Raw genomic sequence first — 26,648 nt, forward strand, 5'->3', positions numbered from 1 at the left:
ATGGCCTCATCATCAGCGCCTAAATATAATTCACACTCCTTGGAGAGCTCCTCAATTAAAAGAGTAAGTGTAACTTCATGTTTTCTGCATCAGGGTTCTCAGAGGTTGAATATGGAAGATTGTGGATGGAAAACTGAATACTTGAAATGTTGTTTGGTGTTTTTCTTGATTGTATGTACTTAATTTTCTTGCTAAAGCTTTAATGAAGTTAAGTAAGCTGGTTTAAATATTGTCAGAGTGGATGGGTGAAACAATCTGGAATGCTAGTTATGAGTCTCCTTAAAGTCAATTCTAATACACTTACTGTTATCTTTGCTTTCTGCATTGAAATATTTTATGGTATACTTGCAAATTTTAGGCCATTCTATGCTGCAGAAACATTCTGAATTGCAACTGATCAGTTACTTCTAGTCATTTGGTTGGCCTCCTTTTTAAATGTTGATCTTTAGTGGGAAATGCTCATGTTAAAGCAGGCTAAATGACATTCCCCTTTGCCTTTTATTGTGGTGTGGCTGCGTGCAAGAAAACAGAAACTAAGTTTTATTTAGCTTTTTAAACATTTCTTCAAAAACAAATTCAGTGATCTTTAAGAATGATTAACAAATTCACAACTACTACGTTCTGTCTGCTCGTTGTGATTACGTTGCTTAAGTGATTTCATTTTTAAGCCAACAGACTTGGAAAATCATATATAGAAAATGTATAGAGAAATAATGGTATAGATGTCTAATTCCTATGTTCTGCAGATAGGTTTAACTGTTTCTTTAGAATAAGAGACTAAAACTCGCTGATCTGACAGAGCTATTCAAGCTTTAAATAATTATTAGTTGCAGTTGAGGATAGGGGTGTGTTCCTCTTTTGGTTCAGCTTGTCAGTTTCTACTGTGGGTAAGGCTTTTCTTTCCTATGCAGAAATTCCAGATTTTTTTTTAATCTGGAAGTTGTAATAATTGTAAATAGATTATGATGTACTGTTCTACTTCTCTTTCTTTAGACTCTAAAAGATGGAGCCAACTGGGAAAAAAGTGAAGAAATACCCCGTCTGCCAGGAGAGACTAGAGTTACAGGTATGAGGCCGTATGGGCTTGAGAGTCTGGTATGGGTGTGTGTGTCTTGGTGGCTTCTTCCCATAATCTGGAATGGTTTGGACTGGGGCTGAAGCTATGTTATAATGTCATGAATTAGTTTTTTCAAGTAATCAGTTCAGAGGATTTTTATCACGCTTTGCAAATAGTAATTTTTGAAGACTTTGAAGACTTTGTTTCCATATACTGCAGTAGGTTCTCTAACGCAAAGAAATTCTAAGTCAACATGTATCATTATTTTGTATGTGGACCAGGTAATATCTCATGACATAATCCATCTCTTCTGGAGTCAAAAGATGCCACACATACATGCCACACAATACTGCACTGATATCTTGTGCGGTGGTGTGCAGCTGTAGCCCCAGCTGTGACTACTGCAGGTACAGCACAGTGCTTCCTTCACACAGCATGGTGTGCACTTAACTACTGCACACTTGTTTGCACTGCCACGTGGTATTGTGACATGAAAAAGATTAATGTATTAAGGGCTGTGGTTCCTTACTTGATACAGGCTCTTCCTGGGCTACAGCCTTACACTCATGGAAGTTTGCTGTTAGGAATGAGAATCCAACTAAAAGACATCTCTTACTTGCAAAACTGCTCCTTCCCTCCAACCCAAGTATTTGTTCTGTTAATTTGTAAGCCAGTCTGGCTGAGAGGAAACCAAAGTAGTGATTCAAAGGAAGTACCTGTGTGTTTAATGAGGAAAGTTGGGAAGGCATGAGGATGTGGCTGAAAGAAGAATGTTTGATATGATCCTTGTGACAATTATCTCTGCTTTGGGGGAGAACACTGGAAGGATGGTGCTTGTTGGGGAAGGCAGGTAAGCAGTGTGAGTTAAAGAAATGAGTGGACAAGGGGAAACAGGTTGTTTGCATTGCTTCATGAAGGCTTTAATGGAAGACTTCAGTTAAATATGGTTTGTTGGTTTTTTTTGAGTAGTATGTGTTGGTGCTCACTGTTAAACCATCCTTGCTGAAAGTGCAGGTGGCCCTGCTGCAATTGATTGCCTCAAATTGAAATGTAATGGTTCTCTTCAGGATGGAGTTCCTAAACATGTCACAGCATGAACTACATACTGTAATGCAGGAGGATTGGTTAGGGGGCACTGAAAGGTGTGATGGTCAATGAAAGAGTGTATTTGTTCTGGGGTGGTGAAGAAACAAGTTCAGTTGGTCACAGGGAAGATTAAGATCTCGTCACTCTGTGTCCTGCCCTTTCCTACACAGTGCCAATAAGAACACCAGTATAGCTGGGGAAAGCTAATGAAACCTACTGGATGATCTGGGGCAAGTTTCTTATAAGAAACTTTATAAGAAACATTTTTTTTAATAATTTCAGTGGATAAAAGTCAGATTTATTACTTTAATTCATTCAGCTTTCTTTAGAATGACTTTTATGAGTACATCTGTCTTTATTTTACTGCTGTTTAATTGATGTTTTGCTTAGATTTGATTTTTTTCTTCTCCCAATGTTTAAGAAATGCTGCATTTCTTACAGACAAGGATGTTATTTACATGTGTCCTTTTAATGGCCCCGTTAAAGGAAGAGTATACATCACAAACTATAGGCTGTACCTAAGAAGTGTGGAAAACGTGAGTAATATGCCACAATTACTTCTGAGGGATGAGTGAATTTTAAAGTCTCTTTTCTTCAACCCCTTTGCTGCCTTTGATTTACTTTGTGGCCAGTTCATTTGCTTTCGCTTTGGCACACGTATGCTTGAATTGCACAGGAGGCTTTTTGCTTGAAATGGTCCGTAACATTTGTAATAACTATGTTGTAATTGTTTAATGGCTGAGCAGTAATTGCCTTTGTGCCACTGAGAAATCCTTACAGAAATGGAAGCTCTTTGAAGTTGAGTATGTTGTAAATATGATTTTTTTCATGGTGAAACTACAGTTTAAGCACTTAGTGAACTGGGAGCTCCTTGTCTGTTGGAGCTTTTTTTGGTAACTGTTCCCTTCATGCTTGCTCTGTGACAGAGCAAAGGCAGCAACCAGTGATGTGCACTACTTCTTGAAATGGCTGTCAGTAAACTGCAGTTTTGGTTGTCCTTGCTGTTGCAAGAACATCATGTGGGTGGTAGGAGTAGTAGTGTGTTCAATAAGCAGCATCAGAAAAGAAAACGTGCTTGTTGTCTATTTCCATAACTCATTAAAGAAACAAAACAGCACACATTTATAGGATTACTGAAGTGAGATCATTGTGGTTACAACTCACTTTTCTTTAGTGATTTCTTCATTTTGTACTGCTTTGTTCTGTATGTCAGTGGAGCAGGCATAGCAAGCAGAGGGAGTCAGAAGTATGTAACAGATGACATCTTTTTGGGTGCTGCCACATTTTCTCCTGCGTACTCTGCCTTATGGCATGAAATATCCAATTGTACAGGCTATGGAAGTGATGCTCAAGGCTGTAGACCATAAAGACTTTGTAATATGTTGGAAGAGGAGACTTGATCAGACCCAGAAACGTACTTTTGCTTGCTGTGTGTATTTTGTTCTACTGTGGTATGCATAAGAACATTTTGCCTAAGTTGTCTTCTCAGATTAATCCTCTCCTTACCCAAACTTTCATTGCAGGATCCAGTTGTGGTATTGGATGTTCCACTGGGTGTGATTTCAAGGATTGAAAAAATGGGAGGAGCTTCAAGCAGAGGAGAGAATTCTTATGGATTAGATATAACGTGTAAAGTAAGACTTTTCAATAGTTCACTGGGAAATGAAATCTACAAATTCCTTTTCTCGCTGTTTACCTACTTACAGGAATGAGAACTGTGTATTCCTCACAGCTGAATTTAGAAATAGAACTGGACAGGGAAGTACCTTTGTATAAAAGGCTGTGGCCTCTGCGTGTGAGGGAGGGATTGGTCTTCATTTCCTAACTGCTGTTTGACAAAAGGTTTTGCACAGCAGTGTTAAGGTATTATTCCTGCACCACTTAATTATTTCATAGGATCTAAAAGTAATTAAAAAATAAAGTCTTTGAAGTCACCTCAAGCAGGTTTTCTAAGCAAAAACTGAAGAGCAGATGTAATGGATTTCTCTATTTCCTTATTCTTGCAAAAAAAAAAAAAAAAAAAAAAAAAATTGTTGCCATAAAAAAAAAATAAAGTTGGGGGGAGTTTGCAGTGGGTGAATCAGGGTCTTTTATTTGACTTGCAAATGGGGTATGTACACACACTCACTTTTTTTCTCTGTAGTTAATGTACAGATTGTCTTCTCATTGCTACCTTCAGAAGCAAGCAACTTGGGGCAGTGTAGTCTAGAGCAATCACTGGCAAATTTTCACTTGGAAAACATTGGGTAACTCCCATCCTGCAAGCATTCAGTAGCCTATGGGTTGTTGTGTGTGGTGTTTTTTTTTTTTTTTTTTTTTTTTTTTTTTTTTTTTTTTTTAGTGAATCATATGGAGTCACTTTGGGTGGCTTTATGCCACAGCAGTGTGTGCACCATACAGAATTGATGCCACATTGTAGAATTCTTAAGCTCACCTTTGTTTTGTGCGATAAGAGAAAAAAACCTGAGCTTTCGCAGCAGTTTGAGGGGTGTTGCAAGCAGATTCTGAATCTTATTTAGTGTGTGATACAACATTTGTCCATCAGATAGGAGTATCTTACTGCCTTGGCTCTCTTAAAAGCTAATGCCTTTGTTTTAGGATATGAGAAATTTGCGCTTTGCATTAAAGCAAGAAGGGCACAGTAGAAGAGATATATTTGAAGTCCTCACAAAACATGCTTTTCCCCAGTCACATAACCTGGTAAGTTGTATTACTTATACTACTGAATCATCTTAATGTAGGATTGTTGCCAATTAACTTTAACAATTGGCCTACTAATGGATGTCACAACTGCTTAAGAACAACAACAAGATCTGGTGTCAGTATAGAGAGTTAGTTATTTTGTTTTGCACATTTAGAACACTTACATCTGTATATCTTTAAAATTATGGATACTTTATAATGTGCTTCAGGTAAACTGCTGAGCACCTCTGGTTCATGTATGTATCATTGCTTAGAGCCCACATGTTGTCCTCCCTAGTAAGGAAATCTTTTTCAGAAAAAGACATGGTAAAGCAACACCTGCTTTGTTAGCAGCTATTGATGAACTGGACAGCTAATGCAGTCATGGAGTTGTGGAGATTCATTGAGGGGAAGAAAACAACCCATAACCAAACATGTCCTCTAGAAGTAGTTGAGCAGCAGTGATGTTTAGCTAACCCTTAGCTTCTGTTTCTTTGCTTGGTAGATCATTTTGACATTCTTTATGCTAAATTGTAAATGCTGAAATTATGCTAAATGTTAAATGTGAAATTCAGCTTACATTTTATTGGGATGCTTATATTTAGAATAATTGTATAAGAGCTCCCTTAACAAAATATTGGAGTGTCATACTTCAAATTTTGAAGAACTTTTCTCAGGGAATTGTTGACTTATGAAGATGCAGCAACAATCTCGGTTCCTTCTCCTAAGATGCACGTGAATTAATGGATAATTCTGTATAAATGTTGCAAAATACTTGTGGTGTTGGCCTGTATGACTGACTGACTTCTTGATATCTGATGGTCTGAAAAGGTTCTTCATTGTTTCCAGCATTTTATATGTTGCAAAAATAAATCAATTATTCAAGCATGTGTGGTCAGTAACTTTGTGTACATCTAACTGTATCTTTAAAAGAGAAATACAAAGCTTTATGCTTGTGTTCTGTGCTTCCATTTACAATTGGTGTCTTCAGTGAGCTGCAAGGTAGCAGAGAGCAGTGCTGTTCATTTTGGTGTAATTAATGCTATTTGTTCTTATGGGTGAATTATTTAACCTTGAAGCAATTTGTGTTCTTAAATAAAAATTATCATGTGTTAGAAAGTGAGAAATAAGACAGTTTGTTTGATCTGGACTTTCAGGTTGTTTGTTGGAGATGTGTTTTGGCATGGCAGTGATCTGCCATCAAGCCCTATGTATTGAACATACATCACAGGTGTGCTCTGTCTGCTGATCTTTAGATCTAGTCTGTCAGTCTGTTATTTTCTCAAGTTCTGTAATAGCATTAATCAGTTATCTGGTTTCACTTGTTAAAATGTATAGGTAGTGGCTAAAGCAGTATGAACAAAAAAAAAAAAGTCCTGTGTATGAGAATAAAACCAATTCATAGCTTAGTTCATCTTTTCAATACTCTTGTGCCTTTTGGCAGCTTGAAGCATGAGAGGCAGAGTGCCTTTCTGTTTTGTTTTGAGGAAGAGAGCTAAGTGCTGTTGAGAAAGTGGATTTGGATTTGGGATTGAAGCAGGGGGCCCAAGTAGTCAGAGGATCTCAGTGTCTGTTTTGTGTATCCCACCAGACTCCTCATCCTGCTTTCCAAGCTGAAATGGAAAGCTTCATTGTCTTCACACTGCATGGCAACCCACACTTTATGCCACTGCTTTTTACAGTAAGCAGGATATTCTTTAAGTTACAGCTGTGGACAACCTAGTTTGTCTTGATTGGTGAGTAATTAGTGTTATGCTTAGATGGACTTGCGTTGAATCATGACTTTGAAATGAAGCTTTGAACTTGCAAAGAGTTTGCTTCATAAATGAGTCTTTTTAATATTTTTTTTTTAACGTCCTTTAAAGTGTCTACTGACATATCACTTAATCTCAGTCTTGGAATTGACCTATGTCAGTTTCCATGAGGAGAGTGTGGACGATTTAACTTGTAGCTGGGTTAGGAGTGTCCTTCGTGGAGTTGTTTTCTGTGGCCCAACCCAACTACAGGGTTTGGAATAACATGGTGGTAAAATGTGGACTTAGGATAGGCTTTGTCATTGAAAATATCAGTGTTTCCTGTCCTGTGGAGGTAGTGAGTAACGTGTGGTGATGTGTAGTAACTCTCTATTTAGTAACGTGACACTGTGAATAAACCTTAGACTTTACAATGAGCTAAGCAGTGTTTGATATTTTTGGTGTGCTTTCACCATGTTTCAGCAAATAGTTGAAGTTGATCCTGCCAAAGATGAGTGTTTCTGCATGGTTGTTCATTCCTGCCGCATTTTAGTCTGTGCGAGTTTCTGAGGCTGCAGGATGAAGCAGATAGGGAACTGAGATGAACAAAAGTCAAACAAGGAGGAAAAAATAAAAGCTTTACCCTGAGTCATTTCCTCAGCCTTGTTAGCTTAGCCTGAGGATGGGGGTGGGGAGCGAGGACATCTGTAGGCGTTCTTTTGCAGATGGATGCGATGTGCAGGGAGGATGGGACTGTCTCTTTCTGTGGCTGGTTTAAAGCAAGGTTTTGCTGGCTGAATGAGCGTCTGGGCTGTGTGTGTCTGCCTTCTGCTTTGGATGTTTGCTAACAATTTGTGGCTCTGCAGGCATCAGAGAGATGTACAAAGATAGTGCTGTGGCTTCACGTGACAGCTGGGTGAGGATGGCAGCTGTCTGCTACCAAAATGCTGAGGTCTTGCTTTTTTCTGGTGTTCTGTGCTCTGCCTTCGAGCCCTGCAGTTGGTTCTTCCTTTTAGGTCATGCTGACAGTTGTATAATCACAAAGTAAGCCAGTGTAGTTCTCTTATCCAGAACAGAATGTTCTGTTTTCTGAGTTAGCTTTGTGCCATTTTTAATAATTTGAGGAGACCTGGTTTGTAATTAGAATGTGTCAGAACCAGTGCGAGGAAGGAGAGAGGTGGTACAGGGCACAGGAAGGGGGGAAAAAAAAATCCTATGTTTATTTGTTTTTTTTAAGCAGTGTTAAGCTGGTAGTTCTGCTCAGACCACGTTGTAGAACTGTATCCCAGGTCTTTGACTGGTTTAGCACTGTTCATGCTTATGCATCTCTGCAGCGGAAAGGAAGTATCGTTAGGAAAGTAAAGATTTTGATTGCTCTGTTTTCCTTATATTGTCTGCTGCTTATCCAAATGGTAGGTAAATACAGCCTGAAACATTATTTCTGAATGGTATGTGCTTATTAATTTCAAGGTTTTGCTCTTTTACCACCCCAAAAGCTGAAAAGTGTTTGAAAGCCTATAATAAATGACAAGTCTCCACTCAACTGTTTGTTAATCTCAGTGTTGTCCTTCGTGCTTACTCGCAGAAGCTTGTTCTCGGCTCTCCCGTTTTAGGCTGGGTTCACTAACTGTAATATCTGGTAGCTCATCTGACTCACAGCCTAGTTGATGTGGAGCAAACAGATGCTGTTCATAGACCTATTGTGCATTTGCAATGTTATGATAACTAGAAGAAAATCCTTGCTGAAATAGTGGTTTTAAACATTTTAAAACACAACAAACAAAACGACCATAAAGCAGTGTTATGCGTCTGTAGTACCCTACAGAAGGTGAGATATATTTAGCCTCTGTCGTTCTGTTTCTGAATAGCAGCTGCTTCACTTCCTGATCTTATCTTGAAGCTACATCACCTTTTTAAATGAGATTATACACAATGGTAATGCCTACACAACATGTATTGATTTCTAACCTTGTGAGTTCTGTGGGATTGCTGGTTTTGATGAGAGGCACCATAGATGTCTGTGTGACTTCCAGCTCTTGCTCTGGACATAACTAATTCTCCTGGTAACTTCCAAGCACCTGAGAGTCAGATTGTGTTCTTATTGGGTCTGTAAGGATGATTTTGAGGTAGCAGTGAGACCTGGGACAGGGGCCTGTTTGATAGAGCACTAAAAAATGTCTTTTGAGGCTTCATTCTGAATGTCTCACACAGTCTCAGTGTAATAATGGTAAGGTTACCATTTCTCAGAAATGATGTTAAGTGTGTAAACACTACAGCATCTTAGTTTTCATGCTCATGCAGGTAGAATGCAGCCAGCTGAGTTGCAGTAATGACATGCTGAAGTCGAGGACGATGGTACCTTTGTTTTCAAACACACTGAGAAACCATCAGCTTTTTCACTAAGCTAAAGCCTTGTGGTTTATTTATGAAAAGCGTAAACTGGTAAATTAGAAATAGGGAGGGGAAAAAACTCATCTTCCCACGTTTAACTCTTGTTCTTCTCTTTTATTGTATAAAGATCAGTAGAACACTCATAAATTTAGCTGCTGCTAGTTTCTTGATTTTCTTTTTTTTTTTTTTTTTTTTTTTTGTACAATCTCTTGTGTAAGAGCCATTGTAGTGTACTGTAATTAACACGTGTTGTATGTATCGGGGATTAAGCAGGGTAATTTGTGAATTGTCACTGAGAAATTCACAGTGAGTAGCAACTTAAAATACATGCATGCCTTTGAGACATCTTTTAGTCATCTGTTGTTATTCCAGTTTTTCTGTTTTCTTTGTAAGTTTCTCCTTGGTCTCTTTGGTTTCTTGGTGAATTCTTAGCATAGTTCCTATTTGGGATGTAGCAAATTCCTTTGGGGAGGACAAGATGGTTCTTTCCTGGAACTATTTATTAACAGTAGGTTAATGAGTTGCATTACAGCTGTAGATAGCATTACTCCTGTATTGCTGTATTTCTGGTTTGCAGATAATTTTTTTTTGCAGTTTTTCTGTTTGCTTTCTTTTAATGAAGTATTTTCTCTGATGCAATCAATGTCTACTCTTTTCCTTTCTTTATCTCTGCTTCCAGCCCACTTGATAACAGGGTAGTTAACCAGAGGGATCTAATATTCACTTACAAACAATCTTTAAATCAGAGAAGACTCAAATTCAGAATGCTGTGTTCACTTTTAGAAACTTGCCAGGGAGTGCATTTGCTATAAAACAGTGGTTTATTTTAGAATTTTAGCAGGATAAACTCTCTTGTTCACAGTAATTTCCTGTTAAAATGCTTGCTGGCTTGCAATACAAGGGGAAAACTTACTTCAGAGGGATTGTTTTATGTTTGGATTAAAACTGTGTACTGTTTAAACAGTAGGCTAATGAGAATTGCTGTAAGCCATTGCTACTGCCTTCATAAAATCTAAAGAAACCTGCATGTGCACCTGTGGTGCATTTGTGAAGCTTTGCATGAAGATGTGATCATGGCACCTTAAAACCACTTGGCTCTTTCTGCTTCTTTTTGCTATGTTTCTTGTACTTCTTGTCTGTTCAGGTCAGCTGCTGTGCAAATGATAGAGTTCTGGGATGTTCAGCATTCAGTTCCTTCTGTTAATGTCTTTGAGTAGCCAGGAGACTTTCAGCTGTGTGGGTGCAAATTATGAGGGGCTCTTGAATGCTTTGTGTGTTTCTCTGTTAGCTCGGGACAGCAAATGCTTTTCTGCTGTGTTGTGCAACATCTTAGTTTCATGCTCCAGTTGGCATCCAAAGAATTCATAAGCTATGAAAATATTTTTTTTTCCAGTGAGGGAGATTCCTAGAATAAACACTGCTTTGGTTTTCATGATAAGCTGTAAAAACAAGCCAAGCAAAAAAGGATTAGTTAGATAGTGCAGCCTGCTTGGGAGAAGGAGAAATGAGCTCCAAGTTATGAGGAAGTTGTTAGAATCCTGAGTAACGATGCTGTGCTTTATAAAGAGACTGGAGAGTGGCAACAGCAAGAGAAAAGTGAAAGTAGGTGGAACCACCAACATACTTGGTTTCAGTTTCACTGGCACCTTTTTAATCTTCATGGAGTGTTACAGCAAATGAGATTTCAGATAGTAAGAGTCGCTTGGAGATGGAGTGTAAAATGCTTGCTGCTTTCAAGTTAGTACCTAATACTTTCATTAGTAATTGCATCTGTGCCTGTTGGAGAAATCTTGATGAGAAGATGGCGTTTTATTTACAGAGGATATGAAATATGAGGAAGAGACTAACTCGTATTTCATTAATGTGTTTGCATTCTTTCTTATTTCTTGCTTTTGGCTTTGTGGTCTTTTGTTTCAAATTCAAGTGGGGTAGAGTGAGGTTGGTAAGGAAGTTGGTCATGTTTCATGGTGGACATTAGAGTGTAACTGATGATGAGCCTTTGTCATCTTCAGTCAGTTTGGTGTAATAAGCTTCTTTTGCATCCTGCAGCTTTTTTTTGCCTTTGCAAATGAAGAAAAGTTCTCTGAAAATGGATGGATGGTGTACAATCCGATGTCTGAATACAGGAGACAAGTGAGTTATTTAAGCCACGTTTGCCTGGTCCTTTCATATCAGAAACCTAGCATAGAAGAGTTATTTTTTCTGGATTGCTCTTCTGGAGCAGGGGGAGCTGAGAATTGGAGAAAGTAGAAATGCAAGAAACAAAATGCTGGAAGAGTTAGGATTAAAATGAAATTAGAATCTCATAGGAAGATCAGGGTTTGCTCTTGGAAAGAAGTTGCATTAATACTACTTACAGTGTGCCTCTGTTAAGCATGTTGGAGGGGGAGTGGGGGGTGAAAGTGAAAGTATGCAGCTGAAGTGTCCTGAGTAGAAGTTTGATTTTTATCTGATTCTTCCAGAGTATAATAATAATAATTTTAAAAAATCTTTACAGAAATAGCGTTGCTTAAATAAGTGATTTATGCCTGTGAGTATTCTGCCTTGCTCTTAAAATGGTTGTGGAAAAACATTAGCAAAACAGGATGACATTTAATTTTGTTTAACTCGTGCAGTAGTCTTACTATTGGATCTTTTTTTTTTTTTTGCTTTAAATACTACAGTAAGGATGTCCTTTCTTTTCATTTTTCTCTACGATTTTTAATGGGATAAGGCATATCCAAGCTTTCATGTGATCTATTTGGTTCAAGGTAGAGGCCCAAAATCTCAAAGTGAAAATACAAATGCCTGCCCAAACTCCATTATATGTGCATATGAGGTGAGCTGATCAGTCTTTCTCAATTTCCTGAGTGCTGTTTGCAGTCTGCTTACTGAGCAGACTGACTAAATGTTGTTATTTCTTACATTCAGGGCAGCCTTCCTACTGTTCTTTGTTTTTTTTAATTGAGGGTAGTGTCAGACTACAAGGAAGAAAGGACTGAGATCAGACTTCTTCCCTCCCTCTTTTCAGGGCCATAATCTCTTTTCAGCAGCCGAAATAGAAAGCCAGTACTTTGAGGGAGAAGAGAAAGTAATTTTCTTTCCCTAGCCCCATGTATTGTTTTGAAGCAGTGCCATAGTTGGGTTACACTGGGAGCTTGTTGCCACCATGTGGCTGCAGGAACATCATGAAGTTCGAGGACAGATCGTTAGTTGTGCAGTCGAATACATGTTGAAGAGCTTTGTTCCCTTCTAGGGACTCCCTAATGAACGATGGCGGGTAACCTTTATTAACGAACATTATGGGCTGTGTGACACATATCCATCCCTCCTCGTGGTGCCGTACAATGCAACGGATGATGACCTCAAGAAAGTTGCCGCGTTTAGATCCCGAAATAGAATTCCGGTGAGTATTAATTGCATGATGAAACTGTCTGCAGCATAGCTAGTTGTAAGCACGCAGCCAAACAGCATTTGGCTGAACACGACGCAGAGAATGTTTCTTTGGAAATGATTACAGTAAAGTAGCTTTGATTGGCTGATGGTTTGGTTTTTACTACTTGGAGCTGATGTGATGGCCAAGACCCATTTCTGTTATCCCCCACGACAGTCATGCATTCCACCTTCATTGGTTTTCACTTGACTTGTCCAGTAACAGCTGCCGGTGTTGCAGATTCCTTTTTCTTAATGAGCTGTGAGCCTAGGATAGTCATCTGTACTGCTTATTGCTATTGTTGGATGCTCTTGGACAGCAAATGTTATCCTTCCCATGGATAAGCAGTGCATGGCATTTAAAGTTCCAGTGGTCAGCCCTAAAACAAAACCTCATGCATAGTCTCTGTAGTGAGTTCTTGGGCTTCTTAGTCCTGTCTAATTTTAATGTGGGCTGTAGAATGTAAGGTAAACCCATTTGACTCTTTAGGTATGTTTCTGTTCTAAAATACTTTGAGAAACAAGAATTTTTTACAGCAGCTTTTTACAGAACTGTAGACAATATTCTATTTTTTTTTTTTTTTACAGTCTCTTCTATCTAATGTTTCAATTTGACAAACATGCAAGAGGCTTTAAGTTCCCGCTACCAGAAAGCTGTCTTGAATCTCAGTTAATATCAAACAAAACAAAAATAGTGAATACTTATTGGATTGTATTTGCTGACAAGCTAGGATTATAATACATTTTTACTGTATATATGTGCATATATGTTACACATATACACGGATTATAGATGGTAAAGTACACTATTTAATTTTGTGTATGTGTATATGGTATATGTATATAGTTCTTAAAACCTAGCTGTTGATCATCTCTATCTCAAATGCATGTCAGGGCTTTTAGCACTTACAGTCAGAATAATTTCCTTGCTAGTAATAATTTTACTCTTGTCAGGAAGTCTACAATCATGTTAATCCTCACACATTTTGTTTCTAGACGTGTAACTGAAGATTATTTCAGGAGTGAATGCTTCTGAAAGATTTTTTTTTTTTTTCCTCTCATGTTCTTTTACCCTTTAAACTTGGTCAGATTGGGTGAGAATATTCTTTCTTCATAGCTCATGAAGGTAAACTGTTGCCCACTTCTTAGAATGCCCATCTTTAATTTCTTGCATGGTTAGAATCTGTTCGTAGGGCTGCAAAGCAGTGAAGGCAGCAGGCACTGTGCCTCAGAATCTCCTCTTTGTAAAGGGGGCTGAGGAACAAAATACACCTCAAGGACAATGGGAAACATTCAAACTACTGCCAGAAGGCCTCAGAATTAATTGCACAAGTTAAAACGCATAGGAAAAATGTGCTTGTAAAATCTAATGCATTTAACTTCAGTAAAAGTTAAATATGTAGAAGAATGAGCTCTTTTAGATTGTATTAAATTTTATGAAAGTTGGGGAAATTAGAGATGTTTGGGAACTAACTTTTGAAGAAACAAAATACGACCAGTTAACTTTTATATTACCTATATTTAAGGAATGTGATTTTTAAGTTAGAGCTTGTAGTGAAATTTATTTCTTCTAATATGTTTCTGGGGATGTAACTAGGTTCTATCATGGATTCATCCAGAGAATCAAGCTGTTATCATGCGCTGCAGTCAACCCCTGGTTGGAATGAGTGGGAAGCGAAATAAAGACGACGAAAGGTACCTTGATATCATCAGAGAGGCTAACGGGCAGATCTCAAAGCTGACCATCTATGATGCTAGACCCAATGTCAATGCAGTTGCAAACAAGGTAATCAGATTGCGCAGTAGCCTTACTTGTGAAGGAGGATGCAGTGGGGACTTAGTTTCAAGTTTTCTTTGGAGAGGTTTTTCAAAACAGCGGAAATCTTACTGTAGATAAATTTACATAATCAAAATAATGAGGCTTGAGACCACAAAAGAACGTGAGTGCCTAAAGTAGGTCATGAGTAGGGTTTTAAGACCATATATGGATTTCAGGATGCTCTACCCTGTGCTATTAGTCAAGCATAGCCTTGTATCGTCTGAGTAAATTCTATCCTGAAAAAGCTGTATGTAAAGCAAATTTCATTGGTAGGCATCCTTTTGTTTGGTTCTTCTTAACCATTGCACAAACCACTTCAGACTTACCCAAGCATGCAGCAAATAAAGAGAAAATGATCATTAACGTTTGGTTTACAATCTAAAGATTGTAAAGATGGGCATAATCCTGAGCCCATCCTGAGCACTTGGATTCTTTTATAGGTACCTGGTACCTGTTGATAAGTGCAATTACAAAAAGTACTTCCATTTGACAAAATGATTGTCTGTTCAAATCTGTAATCAAATCCTAAATGGGATCAGAATTAAACTTATTTAACCTGTAACTTATTTTCTCCAGCCCTCCTACCCCACCCTGGTGAGGTCTGGATTGTTCAGGCATGATCAGATAATGCCAGTCAGTGTTGTATTTGCCATAAAGCACTGCAGGCATAATCGTGCTCCGTGTTTATATAGAAACTATAGTTAAGCTGTGGAAGTGAAAGGCACAGATTTATTTCTCTTTCTTTGTATGTCGATGCACCTGCTTTTCTCTCAGGTACTGTGATAGTCTTGAAGGACTTCTTGAAGTCCTTGACTATAACTTAGGTGTCCTACTGGGTGCAAGACTCAGCAAGATCCAGCAATGTGTGCCTGCAGCCCAGAATGCCAGTAGTACCCTAGTCTGCAGCAGCAGAGAGGCAGCAGCAGGGCAAGGGAGGTGATGGTCCCCTCTTCTCTGCACTCCTGAGGCCGTCTGCAGCACTGTGTCCAGGCCAGCTTTAGCTCTTGGAGAGGGCCCAGAGGAAGGCCACAAAGGTGCTCAGAGGGCAGGTGCACCTCTTTTGTGAGGGCAGGCTGCAGGAGCTGGGCTTGTTCATGATGGAGAAGAGAGGGCTCCAGGGAGACCTCCTCACAGTTTTCCAGTACTTAAAAAGCTTATAAACAGGAGAGAGAAAGTGACTTTTTACACAGTCTGATAGTATTAGGACATGGAGGAATGGGTTTAAGCTAAAAGAAGGGAATTTAAATTAGGTACTAGGAGGAAATTCTCTACTCAGAGGGTGGCAGATCCCTGGCACTGCTACCCAGAGCTGTGGGTGCCCATCCCTGGAGGTGTCCAAGGCCAGGTGAGCCCTGGGCTGCCTGAGCTGGTGCCTGGATGAGTGGTCTGCAACTCCGTCTGCAGGAAGCCGGAAATGGATCATCTTTGTCCCTTCCAACCCAAGCTGTTCTATGATTCTACAGTAGTCTGTTACCCAATAAGCTTCAGTTGCAAGTGAAGAGAACAAGCTCTGGTACTTACTAGTGAACTGTGATTCTGTGCAGCAAAAGCATGAGACAGGTGAGCTCAGGAAGGCTTGAGATCTCAGTGAAACAGTGAGTTTGCTTATTTGGGAGAGAAGGAATTCTAGCTTCTGAATAGGTTTTTTTTCCAGCACAAAATAAATATTAATGAAGTGGAATGAATCTTCAGTGTCTGTACTCAGAATATTAGGAAGGGAACTTGTTTGTTTCTAGGAGGCTTGTATGCAGTAAATGTTAACTTGCTTACAATTATAGAAGAACAATAATTTTAGATTTTGCTCTATTACTCAAACACAAATATATACTTTTACAGCTCTCTCCTCTGTAATTGAGGATACGGTTCCTTCAGTAACTAATGAGGCTTGTTTTTCTTCTGAAAGAATGTATGATATGTTCTTTCCTAGGGTTGTTAGCCAGATTTTAAATTGATAGGTTATGTTTTGAGGGTGTGTCAGTTGCTTGTGTTTTACTCAACAAATGGCATTGTGTTCTGAATAGTGAATTTTTGGGGTTGAACAAAGCATCACCCTTCTGGTTAGAGCCTGGTAACCGTTTGCCTTGTGGAAGGAATGTCACTTCTTGTAATTAACTTTTCTTTCTCCAGTTCTTAGAGAAACTTAAACGCTTACTCTGGTTGCTTCAAAGACGTTTTATGGCCAAGCTTTCTACATTTATGCTTCTTATTGAAGATTTGTGCGTAGTTTTCAGCTTTTCAAAGTGGTCTGTATATTTCACCCATGTGTTTTAACTAAAACTCCTGATATAGCTGAGTATGAAACATTATATATTAGCGCTAAAATTTGTAGGGTGCATTTCTGGATCTGAGAGACAATGACTTAAAGTGTAAGGCTGTGTTGATCTGGACTGGAAAAAAGCCATCTCTTTCATTAGCTGTGAACATTAGTCTCAGCAAAATCTTGCTGTGCAGTATTTATGCATTTGTCTTCTCAGTACATTGCTAGTCAGAATTGAATAGTAAGGAGGAATTGCTGCAGTCCTAATGCTAAAATTACAGTCGTTCTATACTTGTGCTTCAGGATGCTCAAAGGAAAGAGATAAATAGTTATCGCTTCCTTTAGCAAGAGCCTGGTAACTCTGAGAATAGCCATGCACCTGAGGAAGGAGATAGAGAGTGTTGAAGAGAGGGTGATGTGACTGAATAGAAATGTAGGTGGTACTAATGGGAAAAGGCTGCACTGTACTTTAGGTTGTTGTCTGATGTGAAATTGGAGGCAGTAATGGCTTATAAACACAGTAATTATTTACCACAATTAATGGCATGGCATGTGTTTCCTGCCTGTAGGAAACACTTTGATTTTGCAGCTACCCTCAGAAGATCTCATCTGTGGTATTGTCCTAAAATAAGTGTGGTTTTTGTCCTTCCTTTGTCACCACGTGCATCCTCTGCTATGGTGGTGAAGAAATGCTTTGAGAAAGCAGCAGTATAATAGACTTCTTTTTGATTTTGTGATTCTTCAGTTTCCTAACGATGTAACATGTAGTAATAGAAAATGATGCTAGGAAAGTTACTTTAAAGTAAACCTCAACATTTTTACTTCTTAAAGGCTGATGCTAATATTCTTAAACTTAATTCTTAAATTTAACTTATACTTAATCTCAAGTAAACTCTAAAATTCTACTTGGCCAAACTTCTTACTGTTTTCATGTATTTCAGTATCAGTTCAACTTCAGTATTTAATAACTAGACAGTGTAAGCACAATGAAGGTTTATTTTTTTTATAGCAAATTTGCACTGCAACATGTAAGATTTGCTCTTGTTTAAATTACTGGTATACAGAAGTAGAAAAATCCTTTTGGTTGAATTTCTGTCTATTTAGCATAGAAACAAAGATATCAGCACTTTTATTCCCAGGAAGTGCTGATGTGGTATGTTACAAGTAACTGCAGCTTTGTGTGATGTACTCTACATTTTAATTTAACCTTTATAATTTGCCAGGGAAGAAAGTTGATTTCTTTTGTATTCAGAATCATAAGTTTGCTTAATCTCTTGTGGGAAAAGTAAACAGAAATGAAGAAAAACTATTGACGTTGTAATGTTTGTCAAGGAGAACCTGTTTACCACAGTGAGTCTTAAAAGTAATAAGGAAGGTACAGATGCCTTTTATTCTGAAAGCTCTCTGAGTCATGGCTGATGCAACACCAGCCCACTGTACTTAACCTGCCCAGTTCAATCTTATTCAGAGGCTTCCAGGCCCAATGGTATGAACAGCTTCCCTTTTCAGGGTTACTCCCTGAGGTTTTGAAGGGATTGAGGGTAGTTTGAATGCCCTTCTGGTCATCTACTGTATGCTTACATTTTGTCCTTTTGCAGGAATGGAAGCATTATGTTTTCTGCAGCATTTCTTCCTCCAGGACTTTCAACTGAGACTGATGTTTTAAGCAAGCAAGCAACTAAGTGAAATTATACTTCATTTTCTAGTTAGGCAACAAAGTATCCATCCATAGTTCCTCTGTTAAAATACAGCTACAACAGTGTGTGTATGACTGAAGTTAATTTAACATCTCTTGTTTTTAGGCGACAGGGGGGGGATACGAAAGTGAAGATGCATATCCCAACGCGGAGCTTTTCTTCTTGGACATTCATAATATTCATGTCATGAGGGAATCTCTGAAGAAGTTGAAAGACATTGTTTATCCTAATGTGGAAGAGTCACACTGGTTGTCAAGTCTGGAATCAACCCACTGGTTAGAACATATAAAGGTGATTGTTAGCTGTTTCTTTGAAATGCTTGTCCAAACACAATGTATCTGTCTTGGTATTAAATCTTGAAATAGTGTGTGTTTTCTACCAAGACTACTTGAACTACAAAAACCAGCATTACTCAATTTTGGCTTGCTATTGAATTTTGTATCATTTTGGCCCACTTCGTCTTAAAGTATGTTACGTGGTCTAATAACTTACCAACGGTAAGGGAAGATTAACTTTTATCAGCCTCATGTCAGACGTTAGTCTTTAATAATTAAAAGAATGCATTGTCAGTCTGATTGTCTGTGCAAGTGAGAACTGATTTATTTTGTTGGTAATAAAGGATAAAACTAACTGAATTTATTTGGAAATCTTCTGTATTCTTTTAGCTAAATGAAGTACTCAGTTACTAATTGAACTTTGAACTTTTTACATCAAGTACAGCTGTGCAGAATTATTAGAGCATTATGTAATGAATCCTACTTAACATTTTCATTTTAAGTTAATATTTGGAAAATAAGCCTATTAGAAGGGTAGAAGTGCCTTTTTCTAACAATTGAGATACTTCAGTGATTTAGTTCAAAGGGAAGAGCCAAATGAAATACAAAATTTTTAGAGAATAATTCCAATGGAAAATCCTCTCCTTCTTTTAAAAAAGAAGCTTATGTTCTTCAGTTTATCAAGGTTACTGTTTTCTGTCCCATTTCTTAAGAATTTCCTGTGAGATAAATTAGATCTTACTAAGGCATTAGGGAACCAATTTGTTCCTCTATTTTTATATAATAAATTTACTTTATCTCCTAGAAGATTCTTTTCCAGTTAATTACACCATGCTCTGTAGGTCTTTCAATGGAAACAGTATCAATGTAGATACTCTGCAGATAAAAAGAAATCAATTTGCTTTTGTTAGAATGATAACGCTGATCTCCTTTATTGTTTGGCGCCTGTTCCTCTTTGTTAGCTCGTCTTGACAGGAGCTATTCAAGTGGCAGACAAGGTATCCTCAGGAAGGAGCTCTGTGCTGGTTCACTGCAGTGATGGCTGGGACCGAACAGCACAGCTGACATCGCTGGCCATGTTGATGTTAGACAGCTACTACAGAACAATTGAAGGCTTTGAAGTTCTGGTGCAGAAGGAGTGGATAAGCTTTGGACACAAATTCGCATCGGTAAGAACTGGAATATGATTGCAAGGGCCGTGCTACATTAACATTATATGATGTTTCCAATGTTAGACTACTCCTCGTGGCAAGGTTGGATAACTCTTCTCATTTTGGGAGGTTCTGACTTAAAATGTATCTAAGTAAAAATGAACAGAGCTTTTTTTGTTTGGACCTGTTTGGTTCTAATCATTCACGTGCAGCCTTTGAAAAATGCAGAATTGCTCGTGTTACTGTGTTCATCGAGCAGAGAAAACTAGAATGCAGATAAATGGAGTGGGTTCCCCAGAGCAATGTTTGGCAAACCTCCTGGAGTTCACAAAGTCTGGATGACACTCTCAGACATAGGGTTTGAATTTTGGGTTAGGCCAGGAGTTAAACTTGATGATCCCTGTGGGTCCCCTCCGGCTGGAGATATTATGATTCTATGGTGGCCTCCCAGCCATTTCAGAAAAAAATAAAATTGGGTTGGGATTCGAGGCTCTTTTCCTTTCGCTACCCCTGCTTCTCCCATATGTGGACTACCGTAAATGTCGTGGGAGGCAGATGAACAACTCTGAGCAATGCATTGGGTGATGTTTTCAATACTTCTCAAATGTTCTAGCAGTTGTCATAATAGATCTTAAAAGGTTGTCACTGGGTATGTCAACTCTAGTTCTGTTCTGTCTTTTTCTGGGTATTTAAAAGATACGGGGGAATTGTAGCTGCAGGAATTCAGCCTGTGTGTAATGCAAAGTCTGGGGCACCAGTGTGCTAGGAAACTCTTCAGCCTCTTAGCAGAACTTCTGAAATTTGGCTGCTAACCTTATCAGCAGGAGATCTTTATGAGGGAGCTGGAGAAGCAAAATGGCTGGCCAGGGGAAATGTGCCGTGTTACACAGACAGGAAGCATGAGTTGGTAGGTGTAACTTGGTGGTTCTGAGCCTTGTAATTCCAAGTGAGAAGTTTCCACACCCTCGGTAGAATTGGTTTACACAAATGATTTTGTCCTGTGGGATATTCTACAGGTATTACTTATTGTGGCTAAAATGAGGAAAATGGGCAATCTTAAAAAAAAAAAAATAAAAATCAAGAAATGGAAAAATATACGTCTGGGTACGTTTCATGCCCACTTTACGCTTACAGGAGTGTCTCAGTCATTTGAAAATTCACGTATTGCTACTGAGCATGAATCACTTCAAGCATCTAAGCACGCTTAAAAGTTGCAGCTGTTTTTGATCTGTTGTTCTAAAGGTGCTTTAGAAACTCGAGGCTTTAGGAAACTTGCATTTTGGTTATTGTGAGTATCAGCTGTAATCCAGTTTTGTACCTACTTACCTGCATCTTCTGGTGATGTTAGGTAAACCTTTGAAGTGTTCTGCTTTGGTGTAGCCTCAGGAAGCACTGGCCTGTTTTTTTATTCTAGTTATGTTTTATCGCTGTAAAATATTAGCCATAATGCAGATAAAGTTACACTGTGTCACTAGGGGATTTGTAGCTTAGTGCATATTGTTATGATTTAATGCTAAGCTTAAAAAAGTGTATTTCACCATTATGGGTAAACTTGAATCACCTAGGATTCTGTATTAAGGTGTTAATTTTAGTTTGGGTAATCAGAGCAGTCTGTCTCTCAACAGAAAATGTTTTTCTTCTACTGCTTAAGTAGGACTCTTAGACTCCTTCCAAGTAACTAGCTCAGTCTTCTGCTTCATGTCTGACTAACTGGCAGAACGAGGGTGGTTTCAATAGCCTGGCTCTGCTAACAGTAATCGAATTGGTTTCTTTTCTCAACTTGCTGACTGAAGTAGTACTCTTTGGAAATGGTTAAAGCAACTCCCCTACCCATGTGCTGTTTTGTGGCAGTACTGCATATTTTGATTTGGTATGTATTTTGATATATATTTGGTATATTATATATTTTGAGACATTAGGCTTATCGTTAATAATAGCTTATAAACTTCTATTTGGCTACTATGTATGTGTTTCTTTTTTGGAGTGTCTGTGGAATAGACTCATAATGCAAACAGGAGATACTTTGTTTATGCATGCTGTGCATTGTTCAGTAGTTGTTAGAACTGAGATCAATAGTGAGAACTGGGTATTTCAGTGACTAAAACAAGTTAGCTGATAGAAGGTTTCCTGTTACCAGAGTTGCAGTTTGGATGCTGACTACTTAATTCCTGATGATATTTTCTATCACATAAGTAGTTGTGCTGTGGGAAAAGGATCCCCTACTGCAGCTTTCCTGTGTATAGTGAATGTACTGCAGGATCCAGCTTGCAACGTAACTTGCAAACTGGAACGACATTGTTCTAATTATGAATTCTATTACAAGAATTATGAGATATGAAATAAATTACAAACAAGGTACTCAGGCCCATACCAATCCTTAGCAAGATCCTCAAACTTCCCACTGACGTGGACTTTCCTTACTGAACATGTAAGACTGCTAATAGATACCACTTAATTTAAACTGTGAAAACTGGAGGGCAAGGAGGACCTGTCTGTGTGTTTGCCTATAGTGCTATTCTGGTAACTTACTACTCTTGACTAACTCTGGCCGCAATCTCTCGGTTTCCCTCCATTTCCAGCCATTCAGCTCTGTTATTTCAAGTTGTCTTGCACATCATTAGATGTTACAGAGAAAAGTGATGAAACCATTACAATTTGTGCCCTCAGGACATATTCTGCCTGCTATCTTACAGGCAGATTGACTGCATCGTAGTTCAACACACATGCTCTTCCTTGGTATTCTCCAGGCAAGTGTGCTCAAGTAGAATTAGAGGAGTTGCAGAATCTGTTTCCCTTGAATCCCAATCCGTTTTCAACTATTAAATGTGAAAAGAAAGGAAATAGCTTTTACAAAACTTACTATTTTTTGTCTGTGAGGAGAATTCCTTTGATTGTTACACTGGATGCTTTCTCAGAATAAGGTGGCTTATCCAAATTTGTAAAATGTGCATTAATTTCTGTCAAGAATATGAACATTTTTTTGAGCTCCGTTCTGTTCCCTATCTGTCTCAGGTTTTATCATCAGATTCAAGTGTGGAGATGGGCAGGGAAGATAGTGTAGATAGTTCCTATGATACAGGTTCTCCAGAGAATGCTTTAAGGATGAATAATCCTGTTTTTCCATTAACTAGCACTTTGTTTTTTAACAACAGGACATCTTTGCAATAACTTTGCAGTAGTTCCCCCAGTCTCTCCTCCATGATATGATAACTAATGCTGAAAACAGGTTGCTCTGTTACAGAAGTGGTTCTATTCTGTTGTAAAATAAGAAACAATTGTGTATCGGCCATAAAATGTGCTGTTTTGGTTAACAAGAGGCTCCATTGCTTCATTTCAGAGAATAGGACACGGGGATAAAAACCATGCTGATGCAGACAGATCGCCCATCTTTCTGCAGTTTATTGACTGTGTGTGGCAGATGTCTAAGCAGGTATGTTATGCCATTCTGCAGGTGGTGAGGCTGTTAAGTGATTCCTGAATTCAAAACTCAGATCTTTATACGATCAAAAAGTATTTCAAGAGGACAGCGTACCTCTCTGCCCTATTAGAAATAGCATATTTGCTTTTAAGCCAGGCCACCTCTCTTGCCTATTTCTACAAGTGGTTATATAAGCTGTGCTTGTGCTGCTTGATATCAGGCACTGTCCACGCATGCAAGGAGTGCTACTGGAGATACTGGTATTCTTTTTGGAAAACAACAGCAACTAGAACTTTGAGTGCATAGGTCTTAATGGCTAGCTTAAGCAGGTTCACCACTTCTGAACACTTATTCTGCTATGTAGTAATGAAAGCATTATCTTTAATTTTTCTTAAATGTATTCAGACTTCTAAATGCCTTCTTTAGTTTCTTAACATTCTCTGCTTTTGCAACAAAAGAATAAATTGGCTTTTTCTGTTATTAGTTTCCTACAGCCTTTGAATTCAATGAACAGTTGCTGATTACAATCCTGGATCACTTGTACAGCTGCCGCTTTGGGACTTTCTTGTACAACAGTGAGTCTGTTAGAGAAAAAGAGGTCAGTCGTACCACTGATTGTTTCATTGCATTGCTGCATTGTCTCTAGACGATGACAAAAATGCTGACTGTATTTTGTTATATTCCTTGTATGTTAGTGTTCTTGAAGTGGCCTTTTTCCCATTGCAGAATAGTTGCATGGTAAATGCCTTGGCTTTGGTAGCTCAAATGCTGTCACTGTAATACTTGTGAAAAACTGTTCTATTGTATTAGAAATATTCTTACCTTACTGTGCCTCTAAGTAAATCATAAATGTTATTTTTAGGCTGTAACTGTGGCTTCTTTTGGTTTTCCTGATTCTGTGCAAATGTTTACAATTCTTATTTCGATTTCTTTTCAGAAAGTGACTGAGAAAACGTTATCATTATGGTCTTTGATAAATAGTGAAAAATCTAAGTACACCAATCCTTTTTATAGCAAAGAGCTAAATCGAGCCCTCTATCCAGTAGCCAGCATGCGTCACCTGGAGCTCTGGGTCAGTTACTACATCAGGTGGAACCCAAGGATCCGGCAACAAGTAAGCAAATTGTCTGAAAAATACAAAATGTTTGAAGACTCTGGAAGTAGATTTTTGTGCTAAAATTGATATGTAGAATAGTATCTGTTATCTGCTCTTCTTTTTTTTTTTCCTAACATGCTATTTGTAAGGGCAGGAGGAGGAAAAAAGATGAAAATGCTGATTTAAGTGGTGGGGTTTTTTGTTGTTTTTTTAATCACCCAACTCGTCTCAGAACATGGAGCTGATTTCACTGCTTAGTATCAAGTCATCTTCAAATTCTTCCTGTCCCCTTTCCTTGGGGAGTACATTCTTAATGGCATTAGATGTTACTGGAGGGTGAATGACAAGACCTAGGGCTTACTGAACCCTGGGGAGTAGAAGTGTTGGCATCTCAAGTATGCTTCATTGCATTTGCCAATTCTTTCTCCCTTTTCTGGCAGAGCATACGGAGCCTTTTACAGAGTAAGATGACCTTTTCAGTTAGTCTTCTAAAACTGCTGCCTGTATTAATGACTTCGATAAGTTTTGGTTTATCTTTTGCTGAAACTTTCACCCAACATCAACCACACTGTGTAAACACAGAAGAAAAGCTATTATTGATAATTTTACAAGGGAATCAGATTAGGAACACTTTTATCAAATTATGTGTAAGTTTGTTCTTGATATATGAATGCTCAATCTTTGTTACAATCTCACTAAAAATCTAGGCAGTGTGGCATATAAAGATAGCATACAGAGACTTAGTTGTCTTGCTCAACAAGCTGCATAGTTTTGAGCAGGAGAAGATAGATGGGCAATTTCTTTGACAGAAGCAGAGTTCACTATCCAGATTCTGAAATGAATCAGGAGTTTTCAAGCAATGCAGTTCCTCTTCTGCAGCTGATCTGTATTATTTACTGCACTCCAGAGGCTATAAGAGAGCCAGACAGTATGCTATATTTTGTTATAAGTATGTCGCCAGTTTTAATTTCAAGTTCTCATTTAAACCTTCTGTTGCTTGCTGCAGAGGATGAAGGCATTTTGTAAAAAGTGAATCCAGAGATCAAATTTAGAATGTGAAGAATTATGGGGCGTGCAAATTAGCTGTAAATCTACTTTCTAAATCTACTTTGAAATTCTCTGCCTTTATTCAGGAATGGCTTTTGGAAGTAGCTTCCTGGTAGAAATGCAGACCTCTATGATTCTTTTGCACGTGAAACTTATGCTTCATGTTAAGTATCTTGAGTAGTGGATGTGTGGCATAAATCAGTTTTTGAGATGACCGTGTTAGTGCTGTGACAGAAGCGTGCTGGGGGATCAGACTTGTGTCTTTGAAGAGTCTGGTCTGCCACAAGCAGCATCATTAATCCTACGTCTCTCATCCTGCTACTAGCTAGATTCAGTCATTGATCATACTTCCACATCTGCTTCAGTATTTATAACCTCCCTTATCTGAGGGCCATGGGAATGCTGTGTGTGAGACTCAGTGATTCAGCTGATTTTGAACTGGTAGTATATTTAAATTTGCTTCTGCAACTTTGTTGTTAATTACTCTGAGAGGTTAATTGAGAAACGGTTGCAACCCCTTCACTGGTAGCTAGAACAAAGTAAGCTCAGGCCCTGTATCTGCTTTGAGCATTGTGTGAAGTAAGCTAAGCTAAAATAGGTATCGTTAAGGTACTCTGGCTGTGAGCAGTGTGGTGTGCTCTGAGAAGTCACAAAGTTATGCCTTTATTCATTTACACACAGTTGCAAAGTTACTATTTAAGCACTGAAGTAAACTTTAACAGTGAGGGTAATTACATAAACTGAAGATTTCATCTTCATCTGATCAGCAGAGCCAAAGATCTTCAGTCTGGCTAACTATTTTTTTTGGGGAAGACAAAACATTTAAACTCTGCAATCTAAAACCTTTTAAGTCAAGAAGGGAAAAGCTGTGGAGAGGATAATCATGTCCATATAAACACACCCTATTAGATAGTAATTGCTGGGAAATTCTGACCAATTTTTATTGAGGAAGAGCTAGATTTTTCCTTTGGATGAAAACAGTTTGAACCCAGAGGGCTCTTGTGTTATAGAAATAAAATAGGTTGGTAATCCAAGAAGACAAATATTAGAGCATCTTGTGTAGATGTACTTGGACTACAGTGATAAAGGGCTAACACAGATCTCTTCCTAGCAGCCGAATCCAGTGGAGCAGCGTTACATGGAGCTCCTTGCATTGCGAGATGATTATATGAGGAGACTTGAAGAACTACAGATCACAAATAACTCTAAGATATCCAACTCATCGGCCTCATCAACGTCTCCCTCACAAATGATGTCCCAAGTACAAACACAGTTCTGAAGAAAACGCTGGCTTCTTTCTATATTGTAACAGCAAGTGGTGCTTAACATAGATCTAGAGTATAAAGAAGAGTATTTTAATGCCTTACGTTAGATTGTCCTAACAAAGTATTTTAGACTGTCTTCATTTGAGGAGGACTTCAAAACAAAAGCAGCTCTTCCATTACGTGCCTTTCGGAACCTGTAAGCTGGGAACAGGAATAATCAACTTGTAGTTATGGAGTACTTTAGAGTTATTCTGGAAAGCCTG

General features: G+C 38.5%; 1 protein-coding gene across 1 annotated transcript; it reads left to right on the forward strand.

Annotated features, from left to right (window-relative positions):
- Positions 1 to 26,399, forward strand: MTM1 (myotubularin 1; the record flags this gene model as incomplete). Its single annotated transcript, XM_079541708.1, has 14 exons — positions 1 to 63; positions 994 to 1,066; positions 2,585 to 2,679; positions 3,667 to 3,777; positions 4,742 to 4,843; positions 10,999 to 11,082; positions 12,185 to 12,334; positions 13,958 to 14,146; positions 18,239 to 18,424; positions 19,371 to 19,577; positions 22,897 to 22,989; positions 23,462 to 23,575; positions 23,915 to 24,091; positions 26,232 to 26,399. The coding sequence occupies 14 exons, from the start codon at positions 1 to 3 to the stop codon at positions 26,397 to 26,399; spliced, it is 1,812 nt and encodes a 603-aa protein (XP_079397834.1).
- Between the last annotated feature and the right edge of the window lie 249 nt (positions 26,400 to 26,648).

Source organism: Tetrao urogallus, assembly GCF_951394365.1.
Source record: "Tetrao urogallus genome assembly, chromosome: 13".
In the NCBI taxonomy this organism is placed as follows: domain Eukaryota; kingdom Metazoa; phylum Chordata; class Aves; order Galliformes; family Phasianidae; genus Tetrao; species Tetrao urogallus.